Source organism: Platalea leucorodia, assembly GCF_965183815.1.
Source record: "Platalea leucorodia genome assembly, chromosome: 7".
NCBI lineage: Eukaryota > Metazoa > Chordata > Aves > Pelecaniformes > Threskiornithidae > Platalea > Platalea leucorodia.
The window spans coordinates 31115027-31138951 of record NC_138829.1 but is presented as its reverse complement, the minus strand read 5'-3'; the positions used below and the strand labels follow the sequence as shown (position 1 = coordinate 31138951).

Genomic DNA, 23925 nt, shown 5'->3' with positions numbered 1-23925 from the left:
CCTATAAAGAATAATGACTCCTATACGGATACCTCATATTCAGTGGATTTTGTTATCTGTACAGAAACTTGTAACAGTCTATGCATGGCTTTATTTTTGCATGCAAAAGTAATTAGTAAAGGTATCTTTTCTATTACTAAAAGCAAACATTAATGGCAAGAGATCTATACCGGAACTCCAACACTTGTTCTCTACCCTGAGGAGTTATCCAGTTTTTGTTCCAGAGATGAAGTTCATACTTTAATGTATATTAAAACGTCCATGCTGCAGATCATCAGCTCCTCACTATTCTTCAGCGGTTGTTGTATGGGAGACCACGCGAAATCTCCAAAGAAACGAGACAGAAGGAAAGCGAGCACACGCTCGACCTGTCTCAAACCAGAGCGCCTGGCCAAGTCCTTTACTTGAGATTTACCTGAACACCCTTTCCTCGTCCTCTCCCCGCTCGGGAGGCAGGCACTCCTGCCTCTTCGCAACTCCCTCTTCTCGCCCCAAAGCAACCGCTCGGGGAGCTCCGGGGAGGCGCCAGCCCTCCCAGGCCCGGAGGCTCCTGCTCCCCATAACCCGCACCCGGGGCTGAGGCGGCCGCCGGCCCGGCGAGCCCCGGAGTCATTGTGCTGCGGGAGACGATCGCAGCTGTCAAGGCGCCGCTCGCCCTGCCGCGGGCGGGCGGGGAGCAGGGTCAGCAGCCCCGCGCCGCGGCAGCGCCCGCCCGCCCTTCCCCAGCCGTCCTCCGGGCCCCGCAACGCGGGCAGGGGCGAGAGGCCTGCGGAGCAGGGGCTGCCGCCGGAGCCAGGAGCCCAGGCGGGCGCCATGCTAAAAACCAAAATGGCTGCCCCAGGGAAAGGAGCCCAGCTCAGGCCGTGAGGGGCTGCGCCTCCGCCGGCCCCGCCGGCCGGCGACGCCGCTTCGCCCGCCGGACCTCGCCCAGGTACCGTCCCCGAGCCACAGCGACCGGCTCGGCCTCAGGGGCCCAACGGGCTTCGCTCGCCCAGGCAGCCCCGCTCCCGCACCCCGAGCGCGGCCCGGACCCCGGAGCCCACCGAGCCGGTCCCAGCCCGCGCCTCGCTCCGCAGGGAGCCCGCCCTCGCCCCCCGTACCTGAAGCTCGGCCCGCTCCACCTCCCAGTGCGCCCTCTCCATCTCGAAGCGAGCCCACTCGTGCTGGATGTAGTGCAGGATCCCCGGGATGGTGTAGTGCTGGGGCCGGGACAGCTCGGCGGGGCCCGCCGCCTCCTGACCAGCCGGGGCCGCGGGGCCCTGGGGCTGCTGCTGTTGCCCTCCTCCTCCGCCGGCTCCGGCCCCCACGCAGCCCCCACCCGACTGCAGGTTCATGTTCCCACCCGCCTGCGGCGGCGGCTGCTGCGGTCTCGGGGCGGCCGCCATCCCACCGCCTCCTCCGGCTCCGGGGTGCTCGTCCATTGTCTGCGGGGAGCCCTCCTCCTCGTCCCGCGGCGGGGGCCTGAGGCAGGGGCCAGGGAGGGGGTGAGCGGAGCTGGCTGGGGCGGGGAGGAGGGGGGCGGGCCGGGCGCGGGGAGGGGGGGCTGCGCCGAGCAGTATCCGGGTGTCAGAGCAGCGCCGAGCCGCCGCCAGCCGCCATTACCGCGCCGCCGGCCCACCCACCCGCGGCCGGGCGGGGCGGGGCGGGGCGGGGAGGGGGGAGCGGCGCATGCCGGGAAGTCGCTCCCCTCGCCCTCCGGCTTCCTCCTCCCGGACGGGCACGGCGGCGCGCTGCGCATGCGCCGGAGGGGAGGTGAGCGGCGTGCGCCGGGGGCGGGCAGCGGGCCGGGGCCGGGGCCGGGAGCCCCCGCTCGGCGCTGAGGTGGCGGAACGCTGCCCGGGGGGCAGCCGGGGGACAGCCGCCCCCGCCGCTGCCTGTCTCCCATTCTGTCGTGCCCGCCCCGGGGCAACCCGCCGTCGGCAGGGCCGCCGTGAGGAGGGGGAGGCCCCGCCCCGCCCGCGGCCCGGCCCCCGGTGGGTCGGTGGCGGGGCTGGCGGCCGCGCGGCTCCCGCCCGCTCTGAAGTGGGGAGCAGAAGCGGTGGCCTTACGCCGAGGCGGCCGAGGTTGGCTTCGCCGGGGCCGCGGCGGCTTCGCCGGGGCCGCGGCAGCTCCGCGGCTCGGGGGTGTCAGACGCCCTCGGAGGAGCCCGCGGGAGCGCCGCTGGGCCGGGCCCGGGCCTGGGCCGGGCCTGCTGCCTAAAGCGGCGTGCGAAGAGCAAATCGGGGTGTAAAACGCTTGAGCCTCTCAAACTGAGCGCGGCTTAATGGTGCGCTGAATTTGCCCCGCCAGGAGGTGATTTTAGAATAGATTTCTTAAATTTATGGTATGTCTTGTTGGCTAATCTTTTTTTAAATGAATGGTCATCTTCATGGTATCTCAACGGTAAAGGATGTGTGTAATGTATTCCCGCCTTCATGAGAAGGGAGAGTGCATGATATTTGCTATTCTAAAGTCTTTTCCACGTGAGGAAGGTTTTGCAAGAAGTTACGGGGTTATTTTGTCTGGCTCAGTTTTGTCCGTGATAGCAGTGCTGTGTTTGATGCTCTAGTTTGGATACAGTGAAATTACCTCAGTTGCACAATATTGCTCTCAAATGCAATATTTACAAACTATCATCACATCCTATTTGAAACGATCCGTAGGTCACCCCTTTTAAGTAAGGTAGGAGTTTGGTTTTGCCTCTCTTCAAAATATTTACATGCTGTACTCATTCAGTTAGAAAATGGATAGTTTCCTAAACAGGGCTCATTCTCGACAGAGCTGGAATTCTGTTAATTACTGAAAAAATAAATACCGCTTGTCTCAGTACTGGTGTTTCCTTTCTCTGCTAAATCTTTCCTCAGGTGTGTATTGATATTTCAGTTGGTTTATCCAGTCCTTCCTTTCTTCTCCATTAAATCATTTCCTGCTAAAATTTCATCCTACAGTCTTCCTGATTCCATACAGATTAGCCAATCTAAATCCAACTCCTTTCCACCTCAGCTGATTTTTTTCATTGTCTACTGACAGTATCAAATCATTACTAAAAATTAAGCCTTATGTCATAACCAGTTTAGCCTTTTGTTTAGCTCCAATCTTATGGGACATTCCTCATTCCTGAGTATATGGGAGTTACTGCAATTTAATTCCGTTACTATATTCAGCCAGCATTTTGACAACTCAACAGCAAAGGAAAACTTTTTTACTCTTTCCTTCCTCCCTGACTTCCCTAGATTAATAAGGTTGCTTTTTTAAAATTCCCGATACTGAAGTTGAACACAGTGTTTTATTTAAAGCCACATAGACATAGTTGTTTCATCTTTGGATGAATTATGATGTATACAGTAATAAGATCTAGAATACAAAAATAATTACTATTATGGATAAATATTAATGACACGGCATGTGATTTTTATTAAAGTCTTGTCCATGGTCCAAACAAAAATAGGAAGAGCAAGGGTATTGATAACGTGAGCGGTCTTCATTTGCAACATACTTCTGTACAATAAATTCACAGCCAGGAAGCTCAATAGCCTAATATATACCTCAAAAATATTTGTTCTCATGCTGTCACCTGCTTGTACCTCTACCATTTAGTAATTTTTTTTTCTTTTCATTAATGCTTTAATTCCAGTTTAACCCATTTTGTTCTACATTTAGTACACACATAAATTGCAACTAGACCTCTGCATCCAGAAAAGCAACTTGTTTAGAGTCGGACAGTGCGGCAAATTATCGACTTATAGTTCTATCTAACAACTATTTTTAATTCTTGGTCTAGCAGATCTGTAAAAATGTAGTCATGCATTTCTTGTTTGCTAGATTTGATCTCTTATTTATATTTTAGCTGAGAGCCCTAGAATGTTGCAAAACTTTGTTATAGCGCAGTAACTGAAATGCTTTATATCTGTGGACGTTGACTAGAGTGGTTTTAGCTTGAGAGACACAAATCTAATTTGAATGATAACTGTACTGCAAGAAGTCTCAAACTCAGGTGGTGTTTCTTTTTTATCATTTATGTGTCAGAGTATGTATAAATATTGGTGAAGTCTTTTACAAATTAATGTCAAGTGCTTGTATCTACTGGAGGAGTAACTAAAATGACGTTTAAAATATGTTTTATATTACTGCATATAGAATCTGCCGGGTTGGCCACACTGGAGACTTAAGACCTTTTTATCTGCAGAACAGGTATTGCAGGCTTTGCCACTCTTAAGAGGTCTCAACAGAGTATGTGAAAAGACAGCACTTAGGGGTGTGACTCACAAACAGGGACAACTTACTTTGAGGCGTCTCATGCGGTTATGCAGCCTACACAGCTGGCATGTCCTGGAAGCTGTTCCTGAACCATCATGGTTTCTGTTTCTGCATTTTGAAGCAAACCAAGCAGGTTTCAGTTTGTCTTGAAATACAAGGCTGGAGTTACCTGTACCGGCAGGGGGGCATGAGCCTGCTTGGGGGCAGTAAAATCAAGAAGCATCTCCCTTCATGAGGCCAGGTCCTCAGTCTTCTGCCTATGTGCTGGTTTAGGAGGAGTTAAAGCCATCACATTGTAAGTCATCAATGACTACATACTCCATCAATCTGCCTGTGTGAGTCACACAAGCCAATCATGATGCCAGTTTTCTCTCAGATATTTATCTGCGAGAGATACTTTAATGAGGCTGAGATCTAACACAGTGTAGCAACGCATATTTAAATCAGAGTAGTTAAATTGTATGTCGTTTGTTTGCATGCCAGATTATCCTTACAGAAGAAATATTTTGTAAAGGAGAGTGCTACTCGGGCACTCTGGAAGGTAATTTCTTTTGAAGGAAAGTTTGCAATTTCCAGACTTTATACATCTTCCCCAAGTGATACCTTCTGAGGTTTTTGTTTCTAGGGAGTCATCATTCTGTCAGAGTTTCATAGGTGTTTTGTAGATTGGGTATGCACAAAACATATACTGTAGGCTATTCTGGACAAAATTTCTAATGCATGGTTGACTGTGATGGAGAGAGCTGGACTTGACAGTCCATCAGGATGTGGATAGTCCGTTCCAGTCTTCTGTTCCTAAGCGCATTTGTGATGCAGATAGTTGTCCAGTGACCTGGAATGAGACAGCCTATTCATTTCTGACAAACAGCCTTCAGACAGTAATGTCTTTTCATTACTAAAATGAGCAAAATAATGGTAGAGTTATGAAAGGCTTGCATCTTGTCACCAATTCCCTTGAACCATTTGATTCTGTATGCATAAAAGCATCGTAATTTGTGTGTATGTGCATGGATACATACGGGCATGTGTGTGAGAATGCACAGAAAAGCACGTAAGAGTTGTATCAGAAGAAATCTTCATAAGTAGAGTACTGATTATTGATCATAAAAGGTGGCTTCTCAAATACATAGAGCTTGATGAAGGAATGGGAATTTCTCCACCCATCAACATGCACAGATACACTTTTTGTTTGTTTATTATACTTCACAGCTTTCTTTACATCTTATATATGCAAAACTAATTTTAACATGTCTGTATCTGAAAGCCAAGATCAAAGGAGAAGAAATAAACTTTGTTTGTTAGAAACAAAACTCAGTAATTTCCTTTTTTTGCCTAAATTGTGTAAGCGAATTTCTACAAGTGATTTTTTTCAGAGTTATTTTTAAAGGAAATAAAAAACCCCTTAAGATACTTTTAACACTGGTGTTGTTCTCAAAGTCAGATTCCACAGCTATGCTTGCATGCTTTTTGTAAATTTTTTAAAAATTATTATTTGTACATAGGAATTTATTCCAGTGTTTCTGTACAAAACTGTGCTTGTGCTGCCATTTATATGAGCAGAATTTCTGGATAAAATTTTGGAAGCTATCTTTGGGGCTGTTGGGAAAATACAGAACTGACTAGTGATAGTAGCGGACCTCTTTCCTACAGATGTTAATCATCTGTTCTAATACTGTGAATAATGATTGTCTCATAAATTACAGATAACGCATTTGAGTACTACTATGGTTCTACCTCTGTTACAACATGATTTGGGCTTTTTATATCTATTCTGGATAAGAGCATTTGTGAAGATTAAAAAAAAATCTAGTCTAAAGTATTTTCCTATGTAAAACAATCCAGGCCACTCATAAGAATACACGCAGATACAATAGTCATAATATCAGAAAGGGATTAACCATGTAGAAAGATTAGGTTAATAAAGGAATAATTAGGATTAGGGGCAAATCCTGCAACAGGATCCATGCATATCAATTCTTCATATATTTTTTCTGTTATATACTGCTTAACAGTAACTCAAAGTACAACAGCTCTGTCGGTGCTCCTGGGGTAGTTTTACTGTCCTCCCTTTCTCAGGTCTCACTTGAATATCTGCAGATAAGTTAAGCCGCAGGTTTTTACTCTTCTAGGATGGATTTGTGCAACTTGCTGGTTTCTGAGAACAGGACTTACGCTCCTCAGTACCATTTATGACTAAATTATTAAAATAGCTTGGAAACAACTTGTTAAAAACAGAAGACTCTTAATTCGTGCTTCAGCAGTACCAAACATGAAGATGAAGCATAAAACTAAGAAGAAAAAAGAAAAGCTGTCTATGTCGCTGTCATTATCTGTTTAGCTTGGACAGACATGTTTTGCAGCTGGTAGGAACAACATGCGTAGCTTTTGATCTCCCGTGTCTGAGCTTGCTATTTTTTTTAATTAAAACAATGGGCAGCATTTCTTAGGTTGTTCCTCTTTCAGACCACAACCCTTTTTAAGTAGCTTTAAAGCTTCAGGTTTCTTTTACTCATGAGGTTGACCCTTGCTAGAGTGCCTTATTCTGAGTTGGAAGGAGTCGTTCATTCTTATCCTTACTTCTTGGAAGGCTTGTCTCAAAAAATGACTAAGTCGTCTCACTGTTTTACCTTTCTTTATGCCTCAAAATATCAAGACATCTCTTCTTATTGCAACTGTAACTTCAAGCAGCAATACAAAATAGAACAGAGGAAAAAAAGAGCCACATATTAAGTGCAGAGAAGATTGTATAGATGGTGCTCTCCCATTTAGTCATAAACGTCAGCCTAAGCTGCCATCCAACAGTGGAGGTCCCACCATACATTTCCATATGGGCCCTTTTTTGTTTTAATTACCTGGTTCTTTCTTTCTCAGAGACTCACGTGTGCTAGTTCAGAAGCCTGGGGCACAGTGGACAAGCCACGTGCGCCACCACAGCAGCACAGACCAGCGTCCATGACTCTTCTGTTGGAGCGGATCGACAAAAGTGTGCTCCTGCTCTGGGCGTGAAGAGACTTCACCGTGCCTGGTGGAGGTGAGAAAGCTCTGAGACTGTCACAATGTCAAGTGGACTATCTTGTCCTGAGGATTCATCCTGGACTCCTGTTCCCTGGAGGTGTCACTTAGTTAAGGAATGAATTCTAGTATCAGGTCTAATTAATGAAGATACATTTAGTATAGAAATCTAAACTTCTTTGTATATGGAGTAAACCACAGTACACTGAGGAAAACACGATCGCTTTCTTGAGATCCAAGTGATGATAATAGAGGTGGCTTTTCTTTCAGAAAATAATCAGAAGTAAGCAATAATTCATGTCAGCACAATATATTGGGATTTTTTGTATCACTGTCATGAAAGATTTAGATGTTATCACCCATGAATGGTATATACCCAGTTTATTCAAGTTGCTCATAATATGAGGCAGCACCTGTGCAGCTTGCCCTGTTAGAAGAAAATCAACATATGTTTAAATGTCTATGAGGTTGCTGCCTCAGAGACCTATTTTGGTTTTTGTATTTTTCCCCTTTTGCTTTTCTTCATTAAGATACACTGTTTTTACATGAAGAGCTACACTGTATTGTTCTGTGGATTCCTGATGGGTTTTTTTCAGCTTGGACTTTCTCACAGGAGCTGTGAGACCTTAGGAGAGAATATTTGCACCAGGCAAGGAGCAACTCTTCAGAACTGGAATGAAGAAATAGCTTTTGCAGTAGTTGCTGCATTTCCAGTGCATAAACCTCAAGAGCGTTTGGGTCAGTAAATCTGTGATCCAAATAGAGAGTCAGATGGAAAACATTACAGTGACTGTTTTCTGGCATTAAAGAAAATAACCCAGAACTTCTATTTCAAAAAATTACATCTGCAGCTTACCTTTTGCTGCATGCTTTTCAAAACATGAAAGATTTCAGTTATTTAGCAAGCAGATTCTCATATATGCTGTGCTCTTTTTAATAGCCTTTTTCATTATACATTGCATGTGACGTATTCATATTCTACAACTATATTTTACTGGCATTGTGTAGATTAATATTTATTCAGACTGAGATTAAGCTGTTTCAAATAATTAACATGAACAGGTTTCTCCTTAGCTATCAAAGACCCACACTTAGTTTTCATTAAGTGCAGAATCTACCTTTCTTGTCAGTGTGGGAATTTAGATGGGAGAAAACAAATTTCAGTGGCTCCTGGTCCAGCTCAAGATGTGTGCTGATACTGCTGATAGCCAAATATTTAGGAGGCTCTCATTCTGTGTTAAAGAAATGGTCATGTGTTGTGGCCCATGCATTTCCCTTTGTCCTCTCTCCCTTCAATCTGATGTCAGGATGGTATGAATGAAATTGTTAAATACAAGTCAAGGGCGGGGGGGAGGGCGGAAAGTGCTCATAGGCCAATTTTGCTCTTATGAGCTGTGCTAATCTTATGTTTTGGTATTGGGCAAATTTCTGGTAATGTTCTCAAACCAGTTAGCATGCGGGAAGAAAACAGCAAATAGATTTATGGTTTTGAAGAAATAATTGTTTACTCCTCCAATTTCCCAAATCCTAGAAAGAAATTAAATTGCCTGATAATGTGAATGCTATAATTTATTAGATAGTTTTGTGATTATTTGTGTGGGAAGAAAATGAAGTTTTACTCATGGGATGCATGCAAAAGATTAGAGATTTTTTCCCAATATTCTATGTTTTGGCAATAAACTCAGTCTTAAATATATGCAGATCTGGGATGGCTAGCTCTTAGGAAGTCTTTTATAACTCCTATGTATACTACTTTTTTTTTTCCCCCCTCACAGAAATACTCTTCTTGATCCTCCACCCCATATTCAAATCTACTGCTGAGATCAACAAAAAAGAAATGATAAAATTTTTTCTTATGGTAAACAAACAAGGTCAAACAAGGCTCTCTAGGTATTACGAGCATGTAGAAATTAATAAACGGACAATGCTGGAAGCTGAAGTAATCAAAAACTGTCTCTCCCGTTCAAAGGATCAGGTAAGTTTTGTAGTTTTTCCCCTAGCCATTTTATTTTATCAACATCTTACATCTTTCACATCGATAATTCTGAAAACACATCAGTTTCCATTGCAGGTCATTATTTCTTTGTACCCATGAAGAAAAAGATTGTGTTTCTAGATTATGGGTTCAGTCAGTTGAACTGTTGTTCTGCATTGAATAAATATGTTTTTCTGAGGCTTACAGAGATTTTGGAGTTTTGCGTATCACTGTCATGAAGATTTCTCCTGTTTGTTTGAAGAAGCTCAGAAGTCCAGGAAGAATTTATTTTATCCTGTTATTGCTTGTCTGGTAGAGGTCGATAGAGAGATATTACGGCTGCTTTGCCAGAAAGTAGTAGGGATAGTACTGACAGCTCCAAATTTAAACAAAAAACTTATGAGAGAGGATTCCAAATCATGAAAATACTGTCTAAAACACAGAGAGTTTTGGAAACACAAATTTTTAGGCCTCTGTATTAGGTATTTTTATTCAAAAAAAGTGTTCACGCTTTCTGCAAGAAAGAAAACTCAGAAGTTGGAAAATGTCTTAGATGAAAGTTGGGATTTTCATGGCTTGCTCAATTGAGCCATTGGTTCTTTAAGAAAAGTACCAAACTTAGCAAAACTTTTGAGCGTGTTGACTTGCATTGGAGGAGAAATCTGTGACTTGGACTGTGAGTGGCGTGTTTTGGTTTCTGTTCTGAAGTCAGCTGCTTTATTTTTCATTAATTGTGTCCTTGACCAGCGGTCCTCCTATTTCATTCTCAAAAACTTCAGAAAACAACAGTAGTTTCTACGAAGTACCTTAGTTCACAGCATTGACAGTGACTAAAGAAATTAACCTCCTCCATACTGCTTGCAAGAGTGTCTCCAAACAGAAACTTCACCAAAAGAGCTAACGGTATGCTGCCATTTCAAGAACGGAGCAAATGATACTTAAGAAAAAGGAGGCGACTTGTAAAGCGGTGTATAACAGCACCATCTGCTGGCTTCTGTCTTACTGTGAAAGATGTGGGAATTTCCCCCTCAGTCTGGAAATCTAATACTCTTAATTTTTATATAAAAACATCAATCCTTTTTTAAATATGAAAATTACCTTGAGGTTGTCTCTTTTGGAAGTGCTTCCGAATGAAAACTTAGGGGATGTATTGACTGCCTTAAAACCCTGAACTTCTGTTCTGTATGTTCCCGTTTTTCCATTTAGAAAGCGGTAGGATGTTTTCTGCCAGTAGATGAAAAGTTTTGTGGAATAGTTTTCCTACTAAATTTCTTCCAAGTCAAAATTGTTTGGTGGATCTTGGGAAATCCATTGTTCTTTGTGGGCCTTACGAACATGAAAGCTTGGGCTCTTTGAGCACTTTGTGCTTAATACTGTCATATGCTTAAATGGCAGCTACTATGTTTGACTTGTTTTGCTTCTGCCTAGTGCTCTTTCATCGAGTATAAGGACTTCAAGCTGGTATACCGACAGTACGCAGCCCTTTTTGTGGTTGTTGGAATCAATGAGACAGAGGTAAGAAATTATATACACTCTTGAAATGAGAGCTTGTAGTAGTCATGGGCAAGAACTCAAGTCTTTTTCCAGCATGGAATTTTGCAACAGCAATTACAGAATTTCAAGGGGTCATTGCAAAAAGAGGGTTTTATTTGTGTGAAATGGGAAGAGGTATAAAAGAAAAGGTATGTATGTTTGACTTCATTCTATAGCTGTAGACTGAACTGTTATCATGAGGCAGTCTTCATGAGCCTTATACTGATTCTGCTTTCTAAATTTATCTTTGATTAAATAAATTTATGTAGGGTGGGGTTTCTCAACAAATGTTCGCATTACAGCCAGATCAGTTGTCTCATCTGTGGTGACTTCCCAACTGCTCACTGTTTTTAACCTCCTCGGCCAAAGAAAAAACTCCCATACTGTCAGCTAGAAAGATGCCAATTTATTGTATTTAAAAAAAAGGAAAAAAAAAAGGTACCTGACTGAAAATTGGGAAGTATTGTTATTTCATCTGTTCAAGCTGAGCCTGCGAGGCTTTAATGTTTACATTGATTCCCAGTTCTCAGAAATTAATTCCAAACTTACTATTGAAGATTTTAATTGGGTGGTGTGGAAGGTAGCTGCTGACTATCACAATGTCTTCAAGTCAGGGTTATAATGGCATGCAATTTTGGGCAAATCCTTTTGGCTTTGCTACACCCCACAAAAATTGCCCATCTATACTGCTGCAGCACAGCCTGGCTCTGTGCTGCAGCTGGCTGGCGTGACTTCAGCATGGGTAGGCATAGCCTCGTTAGCTGTATCTGTCTAGCTAACCTGGGTGATGGTGGAAGAAAGGATGCAATGGGATGGCAGCAGCCCAGGCGAGACAAATCCATTGGGTACTGCAGTGCTTACTTGTGTGGCTGGCCTGAAGCTTCTGCCCTTGAGCACTCCCCTGCTCTCAGTACCTCCGCTGGGTATCCACACCTCCTCTCGCTATGGTGGCCTGAGCTTGTGCACTTTATTGTAGGTCTTACTAGATTTTCTAGTTGCTTTTCATACACCACAAGATGAAATAATACAAAGAACATTATTACATTGTCTAGCTATTCATTTAATATTCATTTGGTTTTAATTTAATTTCAGAATGAGATGGCAGTATATGAACTAATTCATAATTTTGTGGAAGTTTTGGACAAATACTTCAGCAGAGTGGTGAGTGAGACGAATCTATTATGAAATATTTCTTCTCTTTCAAAGCTTTAGTGAATATGTCATTTCAGGGAATAAATCAAAGGAGAAAATACTTTTTTCATATTCATTTAGAATTTTGAATACTTTAGCATTAATATTACCACTGTAAAAAAAAAAAAAAAAAAGAAGGAAAAAAAGCAGTGTTAGTTGATTTTTCAGAGAAGTAAAATTATACGTGGGTTATAAATCATCAGATGAGGAATACCAGAAATATTTCTGTTAGAAAAGTGTGGTTTTATATGCTTGTACTCAGGGGTTTCTTTGGGTCATCTACTCTTAAATTAGCCACTGGTATTTTATACATTTTAAAAAATGAAGAGGTTTTTCTTTACAGTTCTTTTTTGCATTACATCCCCCAAATGCACTTAATTCATGATAAAGATGGTGTAAGCATTAAGCAGGGAGCTGACATCACTCTCACTGAACAAGATCACAGGCATGCGTGGAGCAAATGAAACCTCAAAAACCAGTCTGTACTTGTGCTCCCCGTATTGTTGCCATGCAACAGTGGATATCTGATAAAACAGCTATTATATAGATAGTCATTTTGTTCAGGATTCAGCATCAGACATGGCTCCAGTTAAAATGACACTGCTCCTTTTGGTGGGAGATTTGTTAGTTTGTTTGTTTTTACAGAGTTTGAAAATGCAGCATTATAATCCTGGTTAGAACATATGCTATTTACCATAGGATTTGTAATAATCTTGTTATAAACGAATTTGCCTGAAATCATATTGGGGCACAATTTCAGTTTGTCTATGCTGAAATGTCTTGCCTATCTCTCTCAGAAAAGAGGACTGGATAGTTTCCTCTGTAGTCCATGTGCTTGAGGGTATTACGTTGGTAATTGTACGTACAAGAGATCAGTACGCAGGGTCTGTAACTGGTTTCCCAGTACTAGTACCACAGCAGGCATGGCAGAGCTCCCTCTGTGAATTCAAGGACATGCCTGAAAAAGTCATCTGCACCCTTCACTATTCAGACGCCTGGCAAATGTTTTAGGCTATTATCTCAACTAACATCGCACCAGCCTGTTGAAACTGCCGGTACTAAGTATATCCCTTTCTGACTGTACTAAGTTCAGAATTTGTCTCTTAAAATTGTTATGATTGCAGTCCCAACCTAAGCAGTGATAACCAGGAATGGAATTTGATCCCAGCAGCACAGGAATGCACAATGACATTTAATCACATCTTATTTATCTAATTGAGCTAATAGCTGCCAACCACTTCTCAACTTTTGTTTTCTTCATTTGAGGCAGAGCAAAAATAGATGTAGTTCTTATGCATATAAATGTAGTATATATAATTCCTTGACCACGTATATAACCCAACCACTGATAGTTGTTAGAAATTTGCTGAATTCATCATACCAGAGGTTTTTGTATTTTCCGTAGCATTCAAGGTTTGAAACTAGGGGAACCGAAAAGGGGGGTGGTTAAAGAAATCTCGTGTCATTCCATGGTTCTATTTTTAATAGCATATAACACGATAAATGGCAGAGCACTGGAGAAGAGGGCTATAATTCTACTGGGGTTTCTGGCAGAAACCACAGAGCAAGAAAGTATAAGTCTGTACTATTATGGATTAATGTTTAGGATTTGCAGAATTTTAGCAGAATCCCAAATTATGATGATGACAACGGAGATGAAACTCTGGGAAAGGAAAGAACAACTGTCCTGCTCTAGAAGGACATTTTGTCATCTATTATTTTTAGGCTTGTGAGCTTTAAACATTCTCACATACTCTATTTTTATCTAATGGTGTTTACAGAGCTTGAATTCAAGTATCAGAACATTAACAGAATTAGGGAAAAAGCTTTCGAAGTTGCTTGTGAGATGTAATTCTGAGTCCCCTTCACTTTTATAATGGCTACCCAGGGAAAACTCTGCATACTGGTAAGAATACACACTGCAACATTTTCAACTACTTTTTAACGCTCAGGAAACTCAAACTGATCAGGCTCGTAAAATACAATTTTTGTGATGCATAAAAAATTTCTAATTGAAGAATGGCAGGGTCACTCAGCGGAGGCCTGTAGACTGGAACTAGTCCAGTTTAGAGCATCTTTAGACCACAGAAGTAGTAGCAATTTTACCAGTGGGAACGCTGCCGAAAATTCCAGGGTTAGACTGTGAATGGAAACCATGTTAGCGAACTAAATTCCCTCGGTAGCAGATAAAGATTCCCTCTTCCAGCAGAGGCTGGGGAAGTTGCGCCCTAACTGTGCAAGATCTTAACTGCTGAGGCTGTGATTAATTGTTTCTAAATTTAGACATTTAACTAACTGAGGCGTCTGAGTTAGAAGTTTGGTCATCCTAAGCTCCCATTACCGGCAGTGGAGACCGATGAGTATCTCGAGAAAGTGAGTCATGCCTCAAGTGTGCTGAGTCAACTGTTGAAGAAACCCATTTCTTCTGTTGACTGCAGAGAGACCACAAGGGCTTCTAACTCAGACGTTTTTGATTAAATGAATAAAACTACTTGGGGTAAATCCAGGCCAAGACTAGAAGGGAAATGATGACTGTGTGAAGAATTGTGTTGCTGGGGCTGGAGCAATAGTCAGAAGTGCTAAGGGTCCAAAGCTTGGCGTTACCTTCCCTCTCCTAATATATCCAGCCACAGCTACCACAACCATGGGTATATACAATGTGTAGATTTTGCTGTTGAAATGATCTACAGCAACATTTTTAAACGTGTTTTTATATAAATTGTAAACTTGGCATTAACATGCTGTTTTTGCAGAAGGAGGAAGAGAGAATATAGGGCTGGAGTTGCCATGATCAGAGATGCTGGTTTTCCACCCACTCATTCAGATGGCACTGTGTATATTCAAATTGTTACTTGTGGGTGACCTCAGTGGGTTTTTCTAAGGAAAAATTTCAGGATGTTTTGTTACGGAGGCAGGTAACACATAAAAGGCAAAGCAGTGTTGCAGGAAAGAGCATGTAATTGTACAGTCCAAAACAAAAATCTGAATCGCCCTAAAATTTTGTATCTATTTTTTGAAGATTTTCTTTATCCTCTAAAGGGATGTGTAAAATGTTTAATGACTATGAGATGAGAGATCAAACTGTAACTAATGGTTGTCTATCTCTTTTCCTTGCAGAGTGAATTAGATGTATCCTTTTCAGTATCAGAAATCCTTTTGTCTATCTCTTTTTGGTGTCCATTCCAGTTCATACTGTCTTCATGGCACTGACTGTCAAACTGTCAAGACAATGCAGAGGTTTCACAAATTTTGCACTTACAGTAAGTAGCGCCATTTTGGCACCTTTCTGAAAGCATGGCTGATGTTCATGAGGGTCACCTATTTAAATCCTCAGTCATTAAGATAAGCCTGGTACTATTTAAAGTAAGGCAGGGAGAGCTTGCTTAGAGAGAACTAAGTACCATTAACACCTAGACATGAAAAGTGATATTCATGGGGGAACTTTCAGGCTTAACTAATTATTACTTCAGGTTTTACTTTTTTCTTTAAGTTTACAATAAAATAGATATTGAAATGACTGCAGTAATAAGAACTGAACGTTGCAGCTCTGTCTTAAGCCAAATAGCAGTAGCATCATTGTAAGATTAGGTTTGTGCTTTGATGTTGCTTCATGAAAGTCTAGGTGAGTTTTACTTTCTGTATCAATGGAAAGAGAGAAAGGCCTGGGAAGAGGAAATTTAGGAAACCAGGCATTGCCACAGATAGATAGCTTTTTCTCCTTGCCCGCCCCCCCCCCCCCCCCAGCTGCATTTTCATGTGTATGATTTGCAGGGTATTAACAAAAATATAATCTAAAAAATTAACTAAAACCAAATACAAACAAATACTAAATGCTAAAATACAGTCCTGAATAATTAAACACAAATAGCAAGTAAATAAAATACAATACTGAATTCAAAGAAAATTAAACCAGGAAAATGTAGCACAACCAGTTGTCTTCCTCCTCAGTTCTGCCAATCCCACTGCCTGCTCACTCTACTCCAGCAATCCGTATGCCTATGTTTGTTGTTGGTTAAATGCAGATCTACTGGTACAAAGAGGTTTCAGTTATACACCTGAAATACAGTTGCCAGCCTGGAATCAAATACTTTAAAGTAATTTAGTTTATTTACTTTATTTAAGAATCAGTACATATGAAGAACATAGAAAAATTCTGTAATTTTTCTTGTAATTGTTCTCACTTCTTTACTGAAAAAAAACAAAAGGAAATAATTAATTTCACTTTTGTAAATATTTTAATGCTTGCTACATGCTGGAACTCTGTCTCATTTACCGGAGTTAAATATATATGTACGTATATGTACGTGTATATATACTGGCAATATATATCCTGGCAATGCAGCTCCTGCTGATGCAGGACTCCAGCTTTCATTTACATCCAAACACCCGAATGCACCCGCATCCTAGCTTGCATCATGGCCTGAGCCTGGAGTCCCCTGGCAGGAGGGCACCTTGGGCACAAGGCAGAGACTGGGTCCAATCTGAATCCTGCCCAAGAGGATTCATATGTAATATTTGTATGGATGTGTGACATAGGTGTGTGTGATGCTAAACAATGCACGAACAATTGCAAAGTTATCATCTCATGCATACTGCAAAAGTGAACAGCAATTAACTACTTTAGATTAGCCTTGTTTTTTACAGAAGCTTTTATGTATGAATTGTAAGGCATTTATCCATTATATGATGTCCACTTTCATTCTGAGAGACAGTCACATACTTAAGGGTACCCATGAGGGAGTGAGGTAACATTTCTAAAGTTGTTTGGTTTGTTTTTAAAATATCCGTAAGTAGTGTTGTTGGGCCGGTTCAGTGAACAAGTACTGAAATTGTGCTAGGGGTGTGGCTTCCTAATGTGTTAATAGCACTAGGTGAGCCTCACTTCTGCGTATGACGGAAGTGGGTGGGATTTTACGTAGCTCTCAAACTCCAGCTTGGACGGTGTAGGAGCTACTTTCTTGGTGTGATGATGACAGACAGACTATAAAAACGCAAGTGTTACCACAGCAGCTTTGTAGGGAACGACATGCTGGTAAGCATGGGAGTTTCTAAAATTACAAAAAGTTGATTTTTCTGTTGCTTGAACTGGTGAAGCAAAGCTTACTTGAAGACATGTTAGTAACTTACAGAAGAAACAGATACTTACATTCCCCTTGTGGGAAGGGAGGGGGAAGACAGGGTGCTCTAGGACCAAGCATTTGAAGAATGTTGTCTTGATCCAAAAAAAACATTACACTCCATTGCAACTAGCTGCCGCTGCTCCTAGGATAGATAAAAAACTTTGATATAGGGAATACTTCATGTGAATCAACTGTATTCTTCAGTCCCCCGTGGAAGAACACTTTCAGAATACAGTGCATTTAAGTAGTAAGAAAATTGAATGATGAATTTATTCTGAGAATTTGTAAGGATACACTTCAGTTTGTACTGTAAAGTAAGTGGATGAAATGGAAACCTGTAAGGATTAGCTTAAAATTGTTGTTCATTAAGGGAAAAGTTTCCCTCTAGGTCTGTGATGTAGGGGACGTACTCACACCAGGTAGATCAGCCACCTTTCAAACTTTGGCAGAAATCCACCTCAGTGTTGGAGCAAGTATTTTAGAATATCACAGAACTTGAAGGCACAGTTTGTTTCCTATTTAATGCCAGCGTAGTTCTTTGAGGAAGAAATGGTCAGAAAGCATTAAATGGGTTCCAGTGCCTAAAATTTGCCTACTATTAGATAGACTAAAAGTTACTTAAAGCAAATGTTAGCAAAGACAAACTCCGAGTTAGCAAAGACAAACTCGGAATGCGTGACTCTAGATTAAAAAAAGAAGCAACTCCAACTAATCTTTAGTTGAAGAGGAACATCCAGGATGGAAGTCAAAGTTTTGTAATGCTGTGTGTTCAGTAGTAAGCCATCTGCCCCATTAGTACTCCTGCTGTAATCTAGAAAGCTTTTGTTCGTGCTCCTGGGTGTGTTACCTGATCACAAGGTGTTGGCTGCACTTTATCATCTCTTAAACCTGTACACACCCTTAATTACTTGCCTGGAAAATCCTGAGATATCTTGAAATGTCTCTATACGAAGAAGTTATCACATGCAAGTCCTAAATGTGCCTTTTTGCTTTCCTTCCCTCCTCCTTCCCCTCTCCCCCACTTAACTATCTGCCTATATAATGTTTCGGGGAAGGAGACACGAGACTGTGTCACATTTACCTCCTCTTAGTATGTATGTGCCGTAAAGACTCTTTGTGGGAGTAGAAAGCACCATTAATGTCTTTAATAAGGGCAGCTCTTAAAGTTACCAAAAGCCAGCATAACATTTAAATACCAACTGTAGTAGGTGCCATTTACCTCTGCTGCTAGGTACGGAGCCACAACGGCATGGACTAAAATCCGTAAACCGAAGACGGTAAGGGCTCACCTTTTGCCTAGGCTGACAACTTACGAGTGTTTCCCGTCTGGGTGCTCTGAAAACCCTTATTACAGACTTTTATCTAGAAATGCACAGATTAATACAGGTTTTCTTCTGCATGCTTGTTTAAAAATGCCTGTTAGCCTCTGCACGGATCTAGTGAAAGTAAGTCCCTTAATCCTCCTTTGCGGGCAGCCAGGATTCTTACTGGAAGCAGGGCCTTAACTGACAGCTGTGGGTGGCGCACATGGCAGCGCACGCACCGAACAGAGCTTGTTCCTGTTGCCAGTTGCTCAAAGTGGTTTGCTTTGCTGCTTTTCAGCTGGGTGTGGATCTATGACTTCAGGGCTTTAAACCCTGAAATTTGGGGTCACTTGCCAAAGAAGTGACAGGTGGGGAGGATGAGCCTTGCTGAGGATCGGAGATACATATCCCTCACTGGGCAGGGCATTCAGACGTGAATGGCTAAGCAGTGTGTGTATGACGAGGTGTAACCGTAGAGGATAGTCATGAGACAGGAAGGGGAAAAAAGCCGAAAGTTGCTGCCTGTGCAATCTGTTTGCCAAGAACAGCATGGTAGAGGGAGGTGGGAAGGGAACTGAAAAAGGAAGCCCAGATGTTAGGTTGAGGGTAAAGAATGCTTTCAGACCTTCCAAAAATCAAGATGAAAGATCTTTCCAGAATGGTATTAGTATCCCCATTCAAACTACAGGTGAAATCACTGTTTCTGGACTGATGGCTGAGAGATTAACAGGTTACAGATAGACAGAAATCATACCACTAAGTTTTCTGTAATGGAGTAGGCAGATTTTGAAATAACCTGGAATGGCCCTGCAGGCGAATTGACGTTTCCTTTAACCATACTGGGTTGAGTGGAGCAGCTGCAAGATACTTACTGGTATGTGTGCAGTTTTCCTTTGATGTGGTATCAGCTCTTTAGGAAATGCAGCAGGGGAGAGAGCAGTGCTAAGTGTTTTAAACGTTTTCTCAAGCAAGGTGATGCAGAAAAATAAGGCAGGATCATCACTGATCCTGGTTGGTCCAGTCTTCTGTGTTTTAAATCCTTGGGACTCTCAAAGGAGAGGAAGGCCTGGAGAGACGGGAGCTCTTGCTCTGCTGTGGGAACTGGAGCACTGTGAATCAGTGTTAAAGTGTAAAAATTAAAAGCCAGGAGGAGCTGGCTTTATCACTTGTTGAAACCTGAATGGAACGTTACCTACCTTTGTTAACAGATCCTCTTGCCCTGTGTACAGCAGTGCCAGAGGTGAACTAAGGAGCAACAGAGGAGCTGTCTTCCTAAAAATTCTCACATTACTGGAATAAAGAAATCCTAACTTCTTAGATTAAAATATTTGTATAAATACTGACTTGAAAAGTATACCATAGGAAGAAATTTGTCTTGTGTCTTTAATCTGCCAAGCAAAGTACAACAACTGCCTTTGTCTCCAGAACGTGGTAACTGAGACTGTTGAAGGTTTAAGGACAGTACTGCTCCTCAGTATTGAAAGGCCCAAGGCTGATTTTTAGAAGCAATTTCGGCCCACGGTCAGACTCAAGAAGTCTGGTATTTAAAATACAACTTAGAATTAAATTAGGTGGTTAAGTTTAGGCCAGCAAATTAGAAGCTATCTGATGAACCATGGACATATCCAAGATGCTGTTGACAGCTGTAGTTTCTCTTCCTCACATAACAGTAGCTAGTAGTAAAGTTAGTTGTGGACCTGTATTGTGCTGCTACACATACCTGACATGCTGTGCTCTTGGTCAAGCACAACGCCTTTGTTGGAGCAGCGATACAATTGCTTACCCTTCTGCACATATACACAGTAGCACTGAGCTCAGCCCAGAGCACTCAAGGCAATTTGAAACGGCAGAGGAAGGTGACAGCCTGCTACCTGAATTCTTATCAGCTTGAACATACAGGTTCACCCAACAGTTCAGCCTGAATGAATTCAAGCTTCTGCTTTTCATCTCTTAGAAGAGCGGTCACACACAAGGCTGACATGAGATATTCTGTACCCCTCTTCTTGCTTTAACACACACAGCAGAAGCAAGCACCGAGACAGGGACAAAAACTGAAGCTTCTCTCATCGCCAGGCTAGACCGTCATACTCAACAACTTTTACAGACAGCAGGAGGACCTTAAGCAGAAGGCAGCAAGTGCAGCTGCTACCAACTCAGGGGAGCTTGCCCACAGAGAAAGGTGGGTTTGGAATCCCCCAGGCTGAGGACAGGCTCAGCCTCCGTCCTCTACAGGTTTCGGGCAGGCAACATCTCTACTGTGACATTGTAAGAGACCAAGCCAGTCATCGTTACCTGAAGTAATGACTTGGGCTTCTGAATCTGAGAGAGGATCACAGAAAAATCCTTCTCTGCATTCCCAAGTACTGCCTTCAGCTCTGGTTCTCTAGAACCTGTGAATTGCTTGATGGGTCTGGCTTTCACCACTCATTGCAGGGAAAATAAGGCACCTAACTCAGATCAAGGAATTCCCTTCTCAAAGCCAGGTGCTAAAAAACTAGGCATGGGGATGTTCAACGTTTCTGAACTTAAAGCCATTCCTTGAATTCAGACCTGAGACGGTTCACTTTCATGAGCTCCTGTCATTGCAGCTCTGGTGGTTTAAGGCAGTGTCTCCCCACCACTTGCATTTACCACCTAGGAGGACCAAATACATACAAATAGGCGTCTCCTCAGCTGTTTTCCTATACAGCTCCGTACTCCCACTGTTCCTGCGCTTTGGCAGAGCAGTAGGGCAGACTGCTATCGATAGACCCACTAGAACTTGATGGAGTAGTCCTCTTAACCATCTAAGTCATGTTCAAAAAATGAGACTTAAGCTTTATCATGCTGAGCAGAGGAAAACGTTGATGCCTTCAAAAACCTGGCTCTTGCAGCTCCAGTGATTAGAATGGAAGTCCACTAACATCAATAGAAGGACTAGAGCAAAACCCGACCATCTTCCCGAGTGTCAGAAATAGCATAATGGGCAGAGAAGGCACTCAAGACTTATTTCAAGGTTGGAAAAAAACGTTGAAAGATGTATTTAGAAGTTCCTGTGATGTACCTTGCTGGCTCCGCTGTGGTAGTCCTCAATACACAGGCAAGAACTAGGAGGAGGAGGATGAAGGCAAAGCTGATCTGCCGCGCGCAGGGCAGAACACATTTACAGAGCAGCAGCAGGTGGAGAGCACAGCAGATGAAGGGTTATCCACGCCCCTCTGTATGTACATGCAGGGCCCTTAGGCGTAACAGATGTACCCAGCAGGCTTTTTTGCTATGCCTATTTCCCTTTCTCGTTGGGGTGATGAATGGCAACATAAGAGTCTTTTTTCACTAAGTAACCCTTTGCAGTTGTTCGGTGGATACAAAACCCACTAATGTCTGTGCAGAAGAATGCCCACCGCTTAATACCAGAGTAAGGCCTGTCATCGTTTTTTTTTTTTTTTGAGACAGATGCTGTCAGGTAATGTTAAGGAAAGACAGACATAGTTATGGACAAATTTCAGGTATCACAACAGTACAAATTGATACTGTTTCAGATTATTTTCCTTTAGGTGAACATTAGAGATTATAAATAACTTTTAGAAAGTATTTAAAATATGAACCATTTATTTACTTTTGCTCTTCTTTATGAGATTTATTACTAGATCAACGACTCAGCTTTACATATCAGCATATTCCTCTTAAGCCGTTTTCCATCAGATCAAATAGTGTTAGTAACTTAGAGTAAGGAAAATTTGAGGATCAAATTGTAAGAATTCGACTGACAATTACTTTTCTATGAAGAAATGCTGAATAATTTGCATTTTCACATTCAAGGTTGTTATCCCTTGGTAACATTTTATATTCAAGCCATTTATGGTATTTGGGCAGACAGTAAAATTAACCTACGTCCAAGTTCAAGTTTACCTCGCTTTTTCTACTATGTGGTCATCTTCCAGGACGGGATACTGCTGGGGCTTCAACTTCGCTACTACAAGCTTTTGACACCTCTGTGGTCAGAAAAAAGTGTCAGTTGAACGGTTTCCCTAGCTCTATTAAAATAAACAGCCAAATAAACTAGAATAAATTAAGAAATACCTATTTTTGTAAACTTTGATTAAAGACTAAGGTGCCTAAGATCTTCTCTGCATTATCTTCGTGGTGTTCAAACTGTACTTAACCTGAAATGTTTCTAGATCATGTTCAATTTGGACAGAGTGCACATCATTTTGGATGAAATGGTGCTAAATGGTTGCATCGTGGAAACAAACAGGAACCGAATTCTTGCCCCTCTGTTTGTGCTTGACAAAGTGGGAGAAAGCTAGGCAGATGCAAGACTGACTACAGCATTTTCCAAAAGACGGCGAAACCATCGCGAGCGTACCGACAGCAGTTTTCTGATGTCGTAAGATCGACTCACGCAATATTCAGATTAGTTGGAAAATGCTTCCTCTTTCTCCCGTACCCTACGTACCCAATGGTACAGCTAAACATAAAAGTGGAACCTTCAACTTCAGGTGCAGCTTTATTGACACAGCAGAAATCTTTCTAGAACAGTCAACGTTTTTTAAAATTGACTGGGGATAAAGTAATAGAAACTTACAGTCACCATCTAGGTTATCACTGAATTACGTAGCATTGTGCCAGACCTATGAGAAGACAGAAAACACAGAAATATAAATTCAAACTGAGTTTCAGTGCTTCCTTTAAGCACCAACTTGATTTTTTTATTTTCATACAAATGTACTGTAAATTAAAGTTCTGTAACTTTTATGACCACTTTTAAACTAGATTTCAGCTTTCATCAAAAAGCTGGTTTCACTCCCTTTTCCATGCAAGTCATGGTTACAAAAGAAATGTAAATAACAGAAGTACAGATATATTTAGTATTCCCGCATACTGTGTAAGTTTAACTAGAAATATTTGCCACTTAATGTTACATTAATAAATGATAATTAAAATAAAAAGTTTGATCATCTTTTATCATGTTGGCTTCATAAATTACACAGAATCTTTCCTATTTTGGCACACCAGTGTATTTTTTTCTCTTGTATATTCTGTCCATGCAGCATGATTAAAACATTTACCAAAGATGAATAACAAAAGATCTGCAAGTTTCTCAGTACCAGCTAGGCACCAAATCAAACCTTCCTTCTGGAGTAGGAGGACGTAGCTACCTACGCCAACTTGTATTCACAGGCATACGACACACTGATTCGTACCTCTGTACTACACTGGCAGTCGCTGAAGAGTCAGCAATCCAAACCGACTTTCGCTTCCCTTTCCAGAATGAAGGCATCCGGCTCCTTCTGCATAGCCGCCACGCCAACACCAGGCATCGCCTGACACTGAAAGAGCACACGGTGCGTGAAAGCACGCAACAGTCCCGTCTGAACCGCACCTAGAAAGCGGGGTCTAAGGAGCAGGGAGTGAAGTGGTGCGCGGGACAGCAGTCCGCATAGCTTTAAAATAGTAACACATTCAGCAAAACAAGTTGACATTGCATCTGGAGCAGCTACTTGTACCCAAGGTTTATGCAACTGCTTTGTTGAAGCACAGTAGTCCCAGGAGTGGGGGGGGAAGATTCCCCTTC

At 42.2% G+C, this 23925-nt stretch overlaps 2 protein-coding genes across 5 annotated transcripts in view; one reads left to right on the top strand and one right to left on the bottom strand.

Annotated features, from left to right (window-relative positions):
- STRN3 (striatin 3) overlaps positions 1–1538 on the bottom strand; it is a 63166-nt gene extending 61628 nt beyond the window's left edge. For all 4 annotated transcript variants that reach the window (XM_082318529.1, XM_082318531.1, XM_082318532.1 and 1 more), the window contains exon 1: positions 1101–1538. In XM_082318529.1, the coding sequence (XP_082174655.1) occupies positions 1101–1421 (321 nt within the window). In that variant the 5' untranslated portion in view covers positions 1422–1538. The remainder of the gene's footprint in view (positions 1–1100) is intronic.
- AP4S1 (adaptor related protein complex 4 subunit sigma 1) lies at positions 843–23279 on the top strand. Its single transcript, XM_082318533.1, has 7 exons — positions 843–931; positions 7108–7267; positions 9024–9223; positions 10652–10738; positions 11849–11917; positions 15065–15076; positions 22529–23279. The coding sequence occupies exons 3-7, from the start codon at positions 9086–9088 to the stop codon at positions 22655–22657; spliced, it is 435 nt and encodes a 144-aa protein (XP_082174659.1). The 5' UTR covers positions 843–931; positions 7108–7267; positions 9024–9085; the 3' UTR covers positions 22658–23279.
- The last annotated feature ends 646 nt before the right edge of the window (positions 23280–23925 follow it).